This window comes from Lepisma saccharinum, chromosome 1, assembly GCF_977018435.1.
Source record: "Lepisma saccharinum chromosome 1, izLepSacc3.1, whole genome shotgun sequence".
NCBI lineage: Eukaryota > Metazoa > Arthropoda > Insecta > Zygentoma > Lepismatidae > Lepisma > Lepisma saccharinum.
In genome coordinates, this window is record NC_139229.1 from 92,780,353 (window position 1) to 92,797,829 (window position 17,477).

Here is a 17,477-nt window from a genome sequence, read left to right on the forward strand (position 1 = left end):
ATGGAAACAGTTATATTTGTGGAGTGATTTGCAGTCACGAAATGGCATTAATTTGGAAAGAAAAGTAAAATAAAATGAATAAATAAATAGGCTAGCATGCGTGCGTAACACAAGAAGAAACATCGCAATGTGATTCCGGACGTCAGGTGTTGGATTGTGTACTAGAGTTTATTTTTCTATGTTATTAGAATATAAATAGTATCCTGAGAGAGATTTCATACCGACGACAAACCACAAGTGTCCCTTGAAAGCGAGCAGTCGGAAATCAATGCAGCTAGGGGGACAAGCTCTGACTGCACCGTTTCCTCAAGGAGATTTTACCACGCGACAAACGATACGAGGATTTCACACCAAAGCGACACGGGTCATTCTGTCCAAGGCAACTTTCATACCGAAGCGACACATGTTGCTTGGAAAGGAGCCAATCAAGAGCAACATTTCACATGATGATGATAATAATGAACCTAATTCATACACAAAATGTAGTTGCCAAATCATTCCACGCGTATTTTTTCTCCCGTATTATTAACGAAAGTATGACGATAACAGGACGTGTCGACTGTCTAGAATGTTCGTTAATATCTTCGCGACCAAATATCATAGCAATTATCAAATTCATAGAAATGCTTCATGTAAAAGAATCAGACGTTGCAGCGAAAACTCCATAAGCAGACGAATACCAAGCACCGGGTTCAACACCAGCGCCTCTAGCGGATCATTTTCGAGTGAAACCAGCCAGAGCGCGCAGAACTGTGCCGTTTTCCACACTACGTTATTCAAGGCGCTGTAATGGAACTAACTGACTATGTGCAGACCTATCAAACTTTTAAGAAATGCTTATTTGCTCAACAATATTTTAAGTATATTTGCTATAAAAAGCAATGCATAACAAATTTATTGCAAGAAGTTTAAAATATCATTAGATTAGTATTAAGTAACCCGTGGCTCTACAGCCCTGTAAGGGCCTTGGCCTATCTCCCGACTGCCAGTCTCTCTCCCACAATCCTACCTTGAGGTGTGGAGTACTTCAACCGGTAATGGGGCGACGTGGGGTCAGCACGTCGAACCCCCAGTCATTATAGGAGATTTCCGAGACAGGGCTGCGCTACTCATTAGGTTGCCACCGGCCCTATACACAGGCCGAGCGAGAACAGAGACTGAACCCAGGCGGACTCGAACTCATGTCATCCCGCAGTCGGAGTCTAAAGCACAGCACCTTAGACCGCACGACCACGGAGGAGGACAACGCACTCTTAACACCCCCTAAATATTCCGTATCACTTCCCTTCTCAAAACTGTGATTCATAGCAATGTTTTGGCATTAAATTTTCCTTTAAAACTCACCTTCTATATAAAATAGCCTTTCGCTCACAGGCCATTGCTCCAACTGTCCTTGCCCGCCCGCGTTTTGACACCTTGCCTCCCTAGTTTTGGAACCCAATCGCCGCCACTGATGTCGTGTTCAGATTCCCATTTTCCTATGGAAAAATACTTTTGCCCATCCGGTCTGTCTGGGCCTGGCAGTAGTGTATTCTCCATGTCACCGCGTTTACCGCCGCTAAATAACTTCTTCCATATTATTTTTATACATTTAGCTTTAATGCATAGGCGCCGACTCCATGGGGCTTGGGGGGGGGGGCTTGAGCCCCCCCCCCCAATATTAACGATGTGGGGGCAGAGCCCCCCAAATTTTGCTTAAGAGGATCTAATGTATTATTTTGCTTCTCTCGTAAAGTTTACTCTGAATTGTACCACATGAACTTAACTTTAAATACACATTTAAAATTTCCTAGACCATCAACTTTGGGGGCTGAGACAGCTAAACCATCAACTTTGGGGAGGCTATGACCAGAGACAGCAAAACACATGACTTATTACTATATACTAGTATGTAATTATGAGTATTGTTAAAATTTTTACTAAAATGAGTTTCAAAAGACGATGTGCGTGAACTAGGGTAGTGGATGAGACGTTCGGGCTACAAATGGCTCTCACATGACATTCAGAACGAGATCATTGATATATTAGGGAGATCTGTTTTGCGCTCCGTGGTAGCATATATTAAAAGTCGGGAATATTTTGCTATTATTGTTGACGAAACTTGACATATCCATCCGTGGACAATTAATATTCTGCATTCGAACTGTGAATAAAGGAATTGATATTTTTGAGGAATTCATGGCCTTTTATTAGGGGTGTGCGGGACGGAATCGGGAAGGGAAACAATTTCAATTTCCGGACTAAGTCGGGAAATTTTCGAAATTTCCCGAAGCTCTGAAAATCTCGAATTCTACACGTCATTTTCACTTTAAGTGATTTCTGGATTAAAAACTAACACTTTACCATAAGTTTCAGAAATTGACAATGCAGAAAAAGTCGGGAACTAACAACATTTGAAAATGACCATTCGGTATTTCCCGACTGCTCGGGATCCCGAAAAGTAGGAAATCATTTCCCGAAGTCGGGATCGGGACGGGAATTTTTATTCCCCGATCCCGGTCCCGACTTTTCGGGATCCCACACACCCCTAGCTTTTATGAGATTCCGAACACTGAGGCCAAAACTTAAAGAAGGAACAGAGTGAATCATTCATTAATTTATTTCAGTGATCAGAGCCCCCCAATAATTTTGACAAGTCGGCGACCCTGCTTTAATGTATGGGTAATTGTTAATTATATATTATGCAAACTAATAAAACAAGCTTCTAAATCAGAATTTAAGTAAAATATTTAAAGAACTTAATATTTCTCTTATCGTTCTCTATCGTACTCTTCTGACGACCAGCGAGTGGCTATCTAAAAACACTGCTTGTCCCTGCCTGCTTTCTACTCTGCGCTTGGCAGAGGCATGAAGGGAAGTTTCCCTCGGTGCAGGGAAAACAGTCATTTTTCAGTGAAAAGATAAATTTATATACAAATTTTGCGTTGGTGATTAATCCAGATGGTGTGTGTAAAATAAATATATACAGTAAATAAGAATTGTTGTAGCAAACCAGGCCGAATTTTCAGAATACGCTACTGCAGTGTCTGGGGTAGTAATGAGAGATGTATATTATAACCGCTTGGTCCCTATTGTACACTCCCGTTCAGATAAAGTGGCAGATACTTAGTCTGACCATCCTAATAAAATGTGCCACTCTTTGTGAACAGGAGTGTACTATGTACAGTACATACATTATTTTGCAGGTAATAATAACCCGTGGATCTACAGTCCTGGAAGGGCCTTGGCCTATCTCCCGACTGCCAGTCTCCCTTCCACAATCTTAGAGGTGTGGAAATCTTCAACTGGTAATGGGGTGACGTGGTGTCAGCACCTCGAACCCCCAGCCGAGTCCGGGTTACGCTACTCACTCGTATATAGCTCCCCAATTTCCTCACGGTGGTGGGTTGCGAACGGTCCTATACACAGGCCGAGAATCCAGAGACTGAACCCAGGCGGACTGGAACCCATGCCGGTCGCCAGTCTGAGTTCAAAGCACAGCGCGACAAGGACCTAATTTTTCCCGTCTCAAAGGACATGCGCGCTGCTACTCTTCCAGTGTGCAATATGGAACAATGAAAGTTACGCACTTGCATAGTGCGTGTCCGTTCAGAGGAGAGGAATTTTATTTTCTGCACACCTGCCTTTCTGCTTGGCATGCAGAATTCATTGTGCACAAAGGAAGTTTTCATAGTTGCCACCTTACCGAGAAGTCACTAAATCTGGCGAATTTTAACGTCTGTTCACAATTCCTGGGAAAGCGACGAACTCATTTTCTGGGTTGATTTTTTTTCCATCCTTCTACCCAATACTGGTTGAAGATCTCCACGCTTAGAGGTGACGAAGGAAAGCGTGGGAGGGAGACCGGCAGTCGATAGGTAAGCCAAGGCCCTTCATGGGCTGTAACGCACAGGATTACATTGTTAAAGCGCCGAAAAGAAGCTGAAAAACTTTTCTTTTCCAGAAAAGTAAAATATGACATCCGATGTCATACACACTCTCTGATATCTGTAGAGCAAGGCAGGGCGTAATGGAGAATGGGGGGTTGGTTTGGATTATAATGCCCCCCCCCCCATCCCTTTGGCGCAGTATTCCTAAAAATAAGACTGTCAAAGGCAGAAAAAGATGGCAAAATGAGGTTGACTAAAGCTAAAACCATGAAAACAGTCCAGTCAAGGTCACTCCGATCAACTACAGTGTTGCCAATAAGCAACAATTTCAACCGATGAAATCAACCGCATAGGTACAGGGTCAACGAAGTTAGTAATAAGTTGTGTCTTATACAGCGTACGAGGGGGGTGCTGATAAGTTCCTGGCTTTACCCAGAAATAATTAAGATAGAGTGATGGTACTACATATTTATTCAACATATTCCCCCCTAAGCCTAACACATTTAGCACATCTGTTCTGCAACTTCTGTAGCCCCTGCAAATAAACGTTCTTTGATTGCTCCTGAAACCAGCTCTCTGTGGCTTCAATCACGTCGGAAATGTCACTAAATCGATGTCCTTTCAGATGTTTTTTTTTCCAGTTGTGGGAACAGGTGATAATCAGAAAGGGCTAAATCAGGTGAATAGGGTGGATGTTCGACCAATTCAAAACCCCGGGAATGGAATTTGTCCATCACAATGTTGGCCTTGTGTTGTTGCCTTTCGTCAATTTCCCTCGGCGTTTCTTCTTGATAATCTCCATTAATTGACCCAGAAGGGTTGCGTAGTATTCACCAGTTATCGTAGAACCAACCTGGAGGTAGTCCAGCATCAAGATTCCACCCCTGTCCCAAAACATTGACGCCAACACTTTCTTGGATGACTTTTGTGCACAAAACTTCTTCGGACGGGGTGACTGACCCCTTGTGGCGCGTCATTCCATGGACTGATCCTTGGTCGAAATTACATTTGAAATTTGAAATTACATTTGAATTGTCTTACAGATAGAACAGCAATTGTTGCATTGTTTCACATGCACAGTTCTGATTCAATGAATTTTATGTAGTTTTAGCGAGTTCTCCGTTCCAATAATTGGCAACACTAGAACCTCTGGCAGTGCTGTACTTCAAATTAAATATCAAATGCCGTGACGGCATGGCTGCAGAGTGCACTTTGCTTGTTGCCGTGACCACATGACTGGAGGTGGTTAACTCATGTTCAACTACGCGCTGATTTGTCATCTATCTCGGACAAGGGGACAGGAAATAATACATTTTTATTTTTAAACTGCTACTTCTGACTAATTCAGAGTTGCTATATTTGATGAGAGAACATTCTGGACGCCACTGCCCGGAAGCCTGGAGGGGAGGGGAAGGGGAAGCCTGGACTCGACAAAGAAGTATGTATACAGTATGCACACCATAATTATGATGTCAAGACACTAGAACTGTCGTAGGGTCCGAAGTGTGGTAAACGATATTCAAGGACACTGAGGAAAATGAAGACGTAGACTTGTATCCTAATTTTAGAAGACACTCTTTTGCAACAAAAGGCACAAAAATTCAAGACTTAAAACATTTTAAAAATAATAGTTCCAAATAATTACATTCCTATACATATTAATAGATTATTATAGGACCATGTATGGGAATGTAATTAATAAATCCATGGAAGTACAGCCTTAGTAATTTCTACTCTCCCCCCACCCTATTCCGGGACATTGGACCGCTCGCTTGTCCTCGAAATAATTTCAGATGCGAACTTCGATTGGAATTTTGTTCCTCTCTTCCGTGTTTCTCTGGTCTTTTTTCTCCTTTTTGTCTTTCCTCTTTCTCTTTTTCCTTCTTTTCTCTTTCACTTTAATCTTTCCTTCCTCATTCTCTACTCCTATCTTCTCTTTCATTCTTCAGTTTCTCTCGATTTCCCTTTCTCACTCTATTTTCCCACCTCTCTTTCTTTTTTTATTTTTCTTCGTTTTATCTTTCTCTTTCTCTCTTTTTTCCTTTTTGCTTGCCAAACAATTGGACGAAAATCTCACAAGGTTGAAGTACTATGCAATTTTTTGTGTGTTGAAGCAGTTGTTTGAGGAAATGCCCCAGCGCGTGCCATTCGCTAGTAGGGAATCCTGGATTTCACCATCAGGAGTAACAGTTAGCTTTGATAGCTTGCAGATTGCTTATCTGACTCTGGAGTATTTACGGTTGAACTGAAATTCCAATTTCCAAATATTTGTCAAGATGCCAAGCATAAAATACGTTGCACTTCTCAGATTTGTCCTAGACGTTTTGGCTCCGACCTGTTCACTTCTCATTATCTGCAGCTCTACAGCTTGTACCGAATTGGCAGAGCATGAAATTCAGGTAACAATTTCCTTCCACGTAACAGCTAGTTTCTTTGATTTCAGATACTTTTAAAATTAATGTTCCACTTTTTCTAACCGCCTCTGTGGCAGAGAGAGAGAGAGAGAGAGAGAGAGAGAGAGAGAGAGAGAGAGAGAGAGAGAGGGAGAGGGAGGGTTGAATGATCCATTACTAGTCTCAGTGAGGAAAGTTACTGGTTCAAGTCCCCAACTGTTCGTGGGTGTTCCTTGAGGGCGTCGTTTCATCTCCTTCGTCCCGATTGTCGCTGTTAGCTTGAAGAGTTAGGAACAGGGTGTGAAATCATTGGAGACTTGGAGGGGGAAGGAAGATTTACACATAGACACGCACATACAGCCTAAGATATAATATGAATTATTATGATATAGATAGTTATTATTACATAGAAAAGTAAATAACTAATATGTAAATATTTGTATTGTTAAATATATATAAAGGAATTCATTTACCTTATGTGTATTAGCTATATGTATAATATATCAGATATTTATAAAGCAACAAAGCAATTCATTTACCAAATAGTTAAAAATGTCAATAAATTACAAAATAATTGAAATGCTTTTATTACGAATCATGGACAATTGCGATGAAGCCAAAATTACGGAAAGTTGCGATGATTTTGACGGTGAAGGTCATTTTACAAATTAATGGTAGGACAATTGCGACCATCAGGACCTGACCTACCGTAACCAAAGGCGCGCCACAGAACTAATAATGCTGTAGAAGGTTGGAACAACGAAACAAAATAGGAGGCTTGGAAGACCGCATCCAAAAATTCATGATGTTCTGGTTTGCCTCAAGAGCCAAGCAGAAGATACCAACATCAACTTAATGGAACGTAATCTAGAAGGTCAGAAAAGGAAGAAGCGTGGCATTAAAATCGATGAGAGAGTTGGGAAGTGTGTTCGCACATATGAGGAAACGGGTCACTTCAAAATGTGGTCTGTTGGCTCTAGCCCATGTTCAAAAACTTGATTGAACATTTTCCCATCCGAAAATATCAATATTTCACATTCTCCTGTAAGAGGTATTGTACGGGGTGTTAAGTCACCCTTCAATTTGATAGAAGATTTAAAATGTCATCGCAATTGTCCACCCGCTCTTTCTCTTCTGTGTTCATCGGAATTGTCCGGATACCTTTTATTATATATAAGTTTTTGTTGTTTTTTCTTTCAATTAATATAAATCAATTTGATTTCGTACTTTTGTTTGCCTTGCATTCTTGTTTTACCCTTATCTGAGCGACTAGCCAAAAGTGGCAGAAAAGCGAAATAAAATAATGCAAATAAATCAATCGTTTTACTTTTATTGTGCACATATTGTTATTGGTGTAGATCTGTTAATGGTCACTTGAAAAAAAAGATAGAGAAAAAAGCAAGTCACAAATATCTAAGGTCAAAACAAATTGCTTATCAAAAACTCTCCCCCCGGCCGTTCTTGGTGTGGGAATTTTTAGGCCTTGATGGTTCACACCCTGTACAGAATATGTACTGTCCTGTCCGCGAACAACCAGACTCGATTATAATGAACTTGAATTGTACAAACATGCGATATGCAATCTCACGTGAACTAGCAAGCAACTCGCGCCACGTAATTATCCTCGCAACATGCGATAACACAACAGGAAATATAGTGACGGATTTATTTGGTGAAGGATTCCCAGTACGAGGTGAAATAAACCCTAATACGTAATATTATACAACGTGGGTAATAGTGCGTCCAGTGGAACGAACTTTTGAAAACAATTGGGCTGAACTCTGGAGATTTGTTCTATAATTTTATGCAATATAAGTAGGGCCGAGGATTTGCCCACAAATGCCTTTTTGTAGTCCAGGAAATGCAGGCTCTTGCGTTTAGAAACAGTTTCTAGCAATTTGTAAGATAAATACATGAATTTTGCAATGGCTTGTTTTTTTTTCTTCCTTTTTTTTTCTTTGCCTATTTTAGTTATAAGTGTCTATTTCGAAGATAATTGCTTTTTGTGTGCCTAATTCGGGAAAATGATAAAATGTTGTTGATCAATTTTAGTGCCTATTTTTATTTTTTCGGTGTTTTTTTGCCTGCCTATTTTGAGTTTTTAGTGTTATCAATCCTCAAACTGCCCCACAAGCCTTTATCCTCCCTTACTTTCCTAATAACGTGATCACGATTAGTATAAATAATATAGAACACTGAAAATTATATTGTCGCTGCGACGCCATGGGTTGCGGGTTCGATCCTCTTTTCAAGAACATCGCACAGTGGTTCGGATCCAAATTTAAACTGTAGGTCCAGTTCAGATCAGTCCATATTGAGCATAAAGTGGACGGTAAAGATAAAGTTCGCCATTCATAAGCACCGTGCCGTGAAGGTAGGGCCACTCGATCTAGGTCATTTTGGAGGTGATGTGATCAGCACCACGCTCCGGCCGCCTTTACCTCCCAGGGTTGCCCCCAGGTACCAATTGATTTGAGGCTGGGTGAGTCCCAGAGCCGCTTTCTTAGGGGACAAGGCTGGAAAAATTCCGACCTTAGATCACCCAACCCGGGAATCTAACCCGGATCTCCGGTGTGGTAGTCATAAGCCCTGCCGACTAGAAAATAATATTTTTGAACCTCTTAAACTTGGCGATAAATGACATTTCAGTCTTCAAAAATATTAAGCATGATAATTTATCCAAAATCCTGGCAGTTGGAAGGGGCCATAGCCCGCACCGACCTCCCCTGGATCTACACAGAGTGTGCTAAGACTATATGACGGTGGGCTACCTCCCTTCTCGACTTGTAATAGAAGATTTCTGGCTTTCATATGAGCCGTGGTTGTCTCGATTAGCATATGCGCAGAAAATGAACAAAAACTGAAACACCGGCCCTGCAATGACAGAAAGGAATTTGCAAATGGGTAGGCTACGGCCAATCTAGGTTTCCAGTCTTCTCTTACGTCACGCTTCCCAAGTGAAATGCTTCGGGTCACGGCGTGCTGAGCAGAAGTCCCCCAAGGCTATCTCGGTTTATGCTTTTTTGTAAGCAAGGAAGAGAAACAACCTTTTCTTCGGCTGAGGGTCGTATGACGTCACCTGCTGGAATAGCCTATCAAGGGAGCCTGTTTTACTCTTGTTCTCTTTAAACACGTGGCTTGATATTTCCAGAGTGGAACATGAGTAATTTATTCAATTCATCGCAGCAGTTTGATAATTTCACATAGCTTTTCTGCCACTTTTGGCTAACCGAGACGATGACGATGTGATGAAATTTATGAATGCCCAGGCCGGGATTCAAACTCGGGATCCTTGGCTTCGTAGCGCGTTGTGTTAACCACTCCGTCATGACAGTGTGGTTACAATTTTATTTCTAGCGGACTAAACAAGTTAAAATTTTCATGGTTGTTCAGTTTCACCCCTCCGTGACAGAGTAGCTCGGGGTCATGCTAACGAAGCCTGAGGTCCCGATGTTCGAACCGTGGTTAACGCTTGAATGTTTCAATGTACTTTTCCATTCATTTGATCATCCTCGTCGTCGTGATTAACCAAAGAGAGAAGAAGCGACGTAAAATAACCGAAATGGGAAGTAAGTCTGGTTTGATCACACGCATCAAGTTGTACCTGGGGTGGAGGGGAACTTAGATGAAGCTTGATCTTGGTGCTGAAAACATTACTTCCACTATGCCATAGTCGTGTTTGGCCCTTCCCTCCCCCCCCTCCCATAGATGGCACTGCGAATTGCAAAGGTAGCTTTAGCCAGTGTGGTATTTGAGAAAAAAATCCAATAGGGAGGAATCCTTGGAAGCACCGGAATAGTAGATAAAGTCTAGTTTCCGATCAAGCAGAGGGGATGCAAAACCAACAGGAGGGAATCCCCCCTCACCCTGTTATTCAAATACCACCCTGGCTTCAGTTTTTTCCTTGGGCAACTTCACCCTATTCATTTGAATATTAGTTGCAGGATTTACACAGAATATGTGTGTGGTAATATATTTTTGAAATTATACCCTAACAAAGATTAGGGCTCATGGGGGTGGGTAAATGCCCCATTTTTCCCCACGTTTTCCAATGGCATCTTATTGCTAAGCCTTGTCGACCAAGAAAAATGATCTGTCTTTGCCCCCCCCCCCCTCCCTAGTTTTGGTACCCAATCGCCGCTACTGTCCTTACATGTTGATAACAAACTTATTTTGTTTCTTCAACTAGGGAGCACGAAGGATTGGTACATATTCGTATGGGGTTGACACCATCTTGTTGCCACTTTGATCAGCGCTTGCAAAATGCAATTCGGGTATTAGACAGGGACGTAGCTACTGTTTCAGTGGGCATTTGTGTACGTCCATTGTGATATACATTCAAAGTTTTAAATAAATGATTTTGAGGTTGATTCGATAACATCAAAGTAAAATTTTCTGATCCGCGAAAAAATTGAGGGAAAAATGGAAGTGTCTAGGGGGGCGGTGCCCTCCGGCCCCTTTAACTACTCCCCTGGTATGAAGGATGTGATTCGCCACGTATTTCGCCTGCCGATCTGATAGCTGAATGACTCAACGCAAGTCAACTCATTCGATTCTTGTTCTGTATGTGGGTGTTCGTAGGCGATTGTGCAGGAAGCAAGAAGTGTCTCTTTTCTTTTTTTTTTTAAAAAAAAAGGGACTCATTTCAATTCATCTTTGCAACTTCCTGGAGTTATATCTTCACTACAGTTTCCATAAACTTATGTCCTAGAACGTTTTCAATTCAGAAGAAACTGATTGATTCGTCACCTTCCCATTTCAAGCGATGAGCCCACTCAGATGACCTGTGCGCTCACACACAGTCAATGCACAAGCATTTTTCTTTCGTCCTTGGGGCAGAGAGAAAAGCTTTCGTGAGAAGACCGACCAGCGAGCCTGTATCGTGCATCAGTCAAAACTTATGCACCAAGAAGCGAGAGTGCGAGCCTCGCTGTTCAATTGTTTCTGCTTCTGTATGCATTTTTTTAACAAGTCCGTAAACATATTCCGTGTGTTCGTGTAGGTGCGATTCGTGTACTGAAGTTCACTTTAACCTGTGCGGGCGTTGCACAGGGACACAATCTGTTCTTGTGGAAGTTTAGCGAAGACCATGTCGACTCGTTGGCGGAATTTGTACGAAAAGGTTCAGACAGATGAGTTACGGAACAAGAGGTGAGTGATAGACAGGCTTGGCATGTGAAGTGTGCCCACCCTTTTTTTTTCTTAGAAAAAAAAGTGATATTGTTTTATTTTTGGACCTTCCTGCATAGCTCAAGCATGCAAAATGTGGAGCGTTATAAATAGCCACGCCATTCTTCTTTTATTTCCCCCCTCTGACGTTTTGATCGTGGTTTTGGCCGAAAACTGGATCTTAATTTTAAACGTTGTAGCGTGCTCATTATTCAATAATGTCATGTAACATTCCAAGGTGGAATTTACAGGTAACTCGTTCGAGATATTTAACTGACACGCTTATAGATGCAGTGGCGGATCCAGTAGATTGTTGGTAGGGGCGAATTTCAATCGGTACCTCCTCACCTCTCCGAGAATCAGTTCCAACCTACAGTTGCACTAGTCTATACAAATAAGTACTGTAAACAGGAACCATATTGTTTTGCAAAAATAGGGATCCAGGGCTGGAATAGTTTATTATTGTATGTCTGTTCATAACTTCCCCCATTGCCAAGGTAAAGTGAACAATCAGGTATGAGGGTTAAAGTGAATAAACAAAGAAAACAAAAAAGCTATTCTCAAGGGGTCTCGGGTTTGAAGCCCCTCCTCTCCTCATGAGGCATATTGCACAGTGGTTCGGATCCTAATTTAAACTGTGGGTTCAGTTCGATGGGCTTAAGATGAGTATAAAGTTAATGTTTGTGATAAAAAAAGACAACATTTGAGTCTTCAGAAATGGCAGTTGGGTGGGGCGATCGCTCCTGTCGCCACGTGGGTCCGACCTAAAGGCCCTTGGCAATTTGATGAAAATAATTTCCCACATTTACATTGAATTGACCTTTGAGAAATAATAATCCGATGGCGACACTCATCTACTCGATACACCGTAAAAGGTTGACTATAGAAATGGTCTAAAACCATCAATTTCCCCTGACATTCAACAACGGTAAAACTTACGGTAAACATAACGGATATTACACAGTTGCCCTAATTAATATACAGATAATTGTAGGGATTCAGTTTTTAAACATATATTCATGCACTCCACTGTACTTTATAATAAAATTCTATCTTATGCATGATAACATATTTAAATTTAAAAAAACGACTGCGTCCGGTTTTGTACATTAACAGGCACAGTTAAATTTTAACGTAAGAAAACTTCAAATTTACGGTAACTTCTAACTTCTAACTGCTAGTGAATATCCAACACAACTGATTTCATTTTTCACATTTCATATCGTTAAAGTACTAAAATACATAGTTATTCAGTGTTGTTAACTGTTACTAGCTTCGATCTAAAAAGGCTTTGAAATAATATTTTATCCATAAGTTTACGGTGTGTGACCCTCGCATAAAAATTCAATTTTTCAATTTTTGAAAAGTCGTGGATAATTCTTGGATTAATTTTTCGAACTTTCTTTTTTGCCAATTTTCAGATGGTCTATATGATTGGTTTGACCTCCCCCCCTCCTTATTGCGACGTCTATGCATTCCACATTGGCACTGCAATGCCACCAGGGCTACATGGGGATCGGCAAGACGGCCATGCCCCCCATCCGAACTATGAAATGTTTCAATGTGAACTTAAAAAAACCTACGAAAATAACATTGACTATTTTTCAGATTTTGCAAGAATTTCTATTTTGTCCTTGCATAACCGAATGGGTTGTTTATGGTGAGAGGCAGGCTCCAGAAATCTGGAATCTGCAATATTTGGTAATTTTAGCTTTATAACCATTGATGCAAGGCAATCCGATTTAGTCGGGACAGTAAGTTTTTAATACCTTATAACGGTCAAATATTGAGTGACAAGTAATTAATCTAATTGCCCGTTAGTAGGAATTAATTGCAATTGGTAATATTAATATCCGTCGCGAATACAGGTGTCTAGCGAACTGCCTTAGCCAACACTAGATTGCTCAACCACCGTTTTTCGCCCGAACTCGGATTTACATGTATTCTTATGGGAATAGCAAGAAAAATGCAACTTCTAAACCAATGGACCGAATTGGATGAGATTTCAACCAGCGGAAGAACACATCATGAAAGTACTGATTCCAAGATTTGAGCCTAATCAGAACAGAACTACGGGAGTTATGAATTATTAAAGATTCATCGCTGAATTGAAAGGGAGAAGCTACCCTACTGAGATGCCTTTGCTTTTCGTGACTGACTACAATGGAGGAAGAGTTAGCCTAATCTCTGCGCGAGGGGCTGCTACCAAAGGTTAAGGACCGGAGTGAGCATTGACCAGGATAGGAGGACAACGGTCAAAGCACCAGAAACAATAAACAAGCACCTGATCATAGAGGGTAGCGCGTCACTACGTTCAAATCTGGAATAAAAGGGATGATTTGAAACAGTTTTGCACAGTTTGCCTACAATCGCCACCGGAGTGTGAGCTACGCGCGACCGAGCTGCGAGTTGCAAGCAGACTCGAGGTCTGGATTTGTTTTTCCTCGAGTGAGTGTTTCAGAGCCATGGAGTAGAGCAGAATAGAACCAGGGGGTCGTTACTCCCCTTGCCGTCAACGCATCCGTGCACATACGTGTGGTTATGTGAGAATAACGCCAGACACGTCCACCCGTGTCAATCGTCCGAAACAACGTCCTAAGTAGTGAAAGTTGATAATATTTGATATCCATGTGAAACCGCGAATGGCTCATCGCGTATGTTCGTCTCATCGCCCAAGTCACGTATCTGTACTTACGAGTGACCGCGAAGAACTGACCTATTATTGCGCAAGTTGTCGTATGGAGTCGACAGTGAACGAGTGAAGCCAGGATCCGATGAGGCCAGATGGAGCTGCCGACTGATCCACTTTCGCCAACCAGGATAACCGCGAGGTGCAACAATGGAGCGTGGAGGCCTTCCAAAAGTGTAGGACCACTTTCACCCAACCCAGGTCAGAGGGAATGCAGCGAAGGTAAGATCCAACCATGTGCGTGTGTGAGAAAGATGACGACTATCTACCGCGAATATGCGTAAATCAAATCATTGCTTAACTTAAATCAGCGCTATGGCATCCCTAGGCATCGGTATTCCGGCGGAAGTAATCAATGTTAAAGATGAGAGTTTATGTTAGCCGCAAACGACAGTTCATGAAATATATTTATACCTTCAGAAAAGATAGAAGGGGTTCGCACAAGGAACAATTATTCACTTTATGCTTAAAATCCTAAACGATAAATTGTAAAAGGCAATGTAGCCAGACATAACAAGAGTATGGTCAAAGTAGTAATTAATCTAACCTTTGTAATTGTCATATTGTCGCCATATGCCATGGAATGAGAGTATGAATGTGAGATCGAGTGAAAGAGGGCAAGATGTACTGTGTTTTTATCTGTGCTTTAATATATGTGTATATTCAGAAACACCGTAGTATTATGTAACGTCATTTCAGGTATTTAAAATCAAATCCTCCTAGGTTTATTCTCGGTAACTCCGACTGTTAGGCACTTATCCTGACCGTATTATATTTCATGTAATGTTTAATTCGCCCAGCAGGTGAGGCGAGAGATTCTTCGTTGTTGCGTTGCTAAGCTCAGCTCAGTTGAGTTAGTTGAGTTAATTAGTTTATTTATTAAATTAGCAGCCCGTCACAACCTGTTCCGACTTTTTTCGAACTGCACTAGTGATGCAAAAATTTTCCCTTTCTTTCTTGTTGATGTGATGTAGCACCTTCAGTTATCAATAATATTTGCTCAGACGTGGTATTAGTGGAGCGGTAGAAAAAAAATTCACAGGACTGGATTATAATCTAATGATTAAACCTAACTGTAGATAAAGTACTTTCAAGATGTATTTAATATAGTATGAAACCTTTCCCGTTTTTGGGTTTGGTGAGTGGAAAGCGGGGAGGGGTATTTGCAAGTCCTGATCATTCATAATCCATTATATGTTGTAACTACTGATAGCGGCACCAGGTATCTTTATTATAGATTATTCAGCAGATCTCGAGTATGTAATTTTCAATTTTCTTACCTTTTGAAAACCAAGTGACTCTATATACATTACAGAAATTTGTAAGAATATGCTTCATTAACTTGTTTTAATGAATGCTCTCTTCACTTCCTTTGTTCTCTTTTTATCTTTCCCTTCTGCCTTTTCTCTCCATGTCTCTTCCAGTATTTCTCTTTTCCTCTTTCTTTCTCTCACTACTTCTATCTTTCCTTCTTCCTTTCTTTGTTCTAATTTTTAATCCTGTTTCTTTTTCCTTTCGTATTTTTCTCTTTCTTTCTCTGTGTATTGTGTCTTTTCTACTTCTCTCCCTTTCTTTTTTATTGATTCTAATCTGCTTTTGATTTCACGTTAGTTCACCTTCAAATAGTTCATCTGACATATTTTGACAATCAAAAGACGTCTCTGGAAAACTATTTCATTTCCATTTATCTGTTTCTCTATCTAGTAACCTCCTGCCTACCAAGACTATGTGGTGTCATAAACTTGATGCCGTGATACACAAGGATTGTTAATAACAGTTTGACATTTCTTAATGAACTTTGTTGGCGTCTTTCCATATTTCTCGATGCCGTATGGAAGTCTGTAGGAGACTTTGATTCCCCGGGTGGGTTATCTCGAGTGGGGATTTCATCATCGAGGTTCGTGCATTACCGGCCCTGGGGCTCACCCAGCTTCTCACCAATGGAAATCCTGCTGCCGGAGCATGGTGCTGATCATCTCATTTTCCCTGTAGCTGATATGGAAATTGATTACCTCCACATCTGATGTGTGCTTTCATGGCACAGTGCTGCACTAGGAGAGATGGGGTAGAAAAGGAAGTTTTCTTTGGTCTTCATTCTTAATGAACATTTTCTCTTGCGAGTAGAATTTAGGTCAGATATAATGTGTGGATTTGAAGGTGATGTACAAACTCAGGACGTCCCAATTCAGGAACTATGACGAAAGTTCCCAATTCAGGAACCAGCATTTTCACGTGGAATGTTTGAAGTGGAATGTTCCCAACTCAGGAACCGCTGCCTCGGGACGGGAGGGGGAATGGTAAGGACCTGTTTTTTAGAGGTCCTTATCGTCAGTGCACGTTAACCCTGAAATACTATTTCCCATATATATCCTTTTCCAGACAAGTACTGTGGTTTACGGGATGTTTCTTCGTTCCTATAATATATTGCAGATCTCTTGCTTGTAGGTTAGGTTAGCAGTTACACAGATGTGTGTAATGTTAACTATTTCAAACGCCAATTCATCCTCCCCCGAGACAATTAGTAGGACGTGAGTTGGGAAGTAATTTCCCTGAAATATCCAACTGATATAGATATAGACCAGTTCGTGAAATGACACTGTTTTCATTTGAATTTCCATAGATCCCGAGTTTGGAGGTCGGTCCTTAATCGAAAATAAATAAGATTTGAAGGACTTGGCCTTTTTCGGCCGAGCGAACCGCCTGCCTTTGAAGACCTAGAACGAGATGAGTATGTGCAATTAGATTCTCGTTTCTGTTCTATCCTCACTTGTGTTTGCCTGATACTGCGCTCAATGTTCATTTTTGTCAATTTTAGCCTGAACTGTAACTTTTGCTCATGGCTGTACAGAATTGACATTCTTGTCCTTCGGAGGCAGTTATTGCGAGCTTTTGAAACTCCAATCTCCGTCGCAATGGGCGGGCACCTCACTAGTTAATGACTCAGTCGATTTTTTATTGTGGTTCTAATTGTCTGCAACCACGTCGGTTCCACGTTGATAAGACCGAGAGCGAAAGTTGAAGCGGAGAGTAGAGACTGAATTCACGTCTACCACTGTTTCCCCAGGCATTTTCTTCTCTTTGTATATAAATGAAAGAATGTCGTTACAACAGGATGTGTGCCTTACATTTCTTACCTGACTGCGAAAAGTATTAAGAACGGTTACGTAATTTATTTAGGGTCAAAACAAGAAAAAACGAACGCCTGGTGGGCCACATTTAATTTTTTTCTAAACCATTTTTAATTTGCCCCCAAAATAGCTGCGTTCATGTTTTTTCTAGTCTTTGCATTATAATGCATTCAAATAATTGACATCAGTGGCGCAGGAACAGGGATGTACAGGGGTGCATTAAATCACA

The 17,477-nt window shown here is 41.2% G+C and overlaps 1 protein-coding gene across 5 annotated transcripts in view; it reads left to right on the forward strand.

The window, feature by feature from the left end:
* Nucleotides 1–17,477, forward strand: part of stac (C2 and C2B_Munc13-like domain-containing protein staccato) — a 248,855-nt gene that overhangs the window by 57,926 nt on the left and 173,452 nt on the right. The window contains exon 1 of one of the 5 annotated variants that reach the window (XM_083134652.1): nt 10,895–11,413. The exons of the other annotated variants lie outside the window; for them this stretch is intronic. Coding sequence (XP_082990778.1) covers nt 11,352–11,413 — 62 coding nt within the window. The 5' untranslated portion in view covers nt 10,895–11,351. Of the gene's footprint in view, nt 1–10,894; nt 11,414–17,477 lie in introns of those variants that run through there. 5 annotated transcript variants of the gene reach the window in all.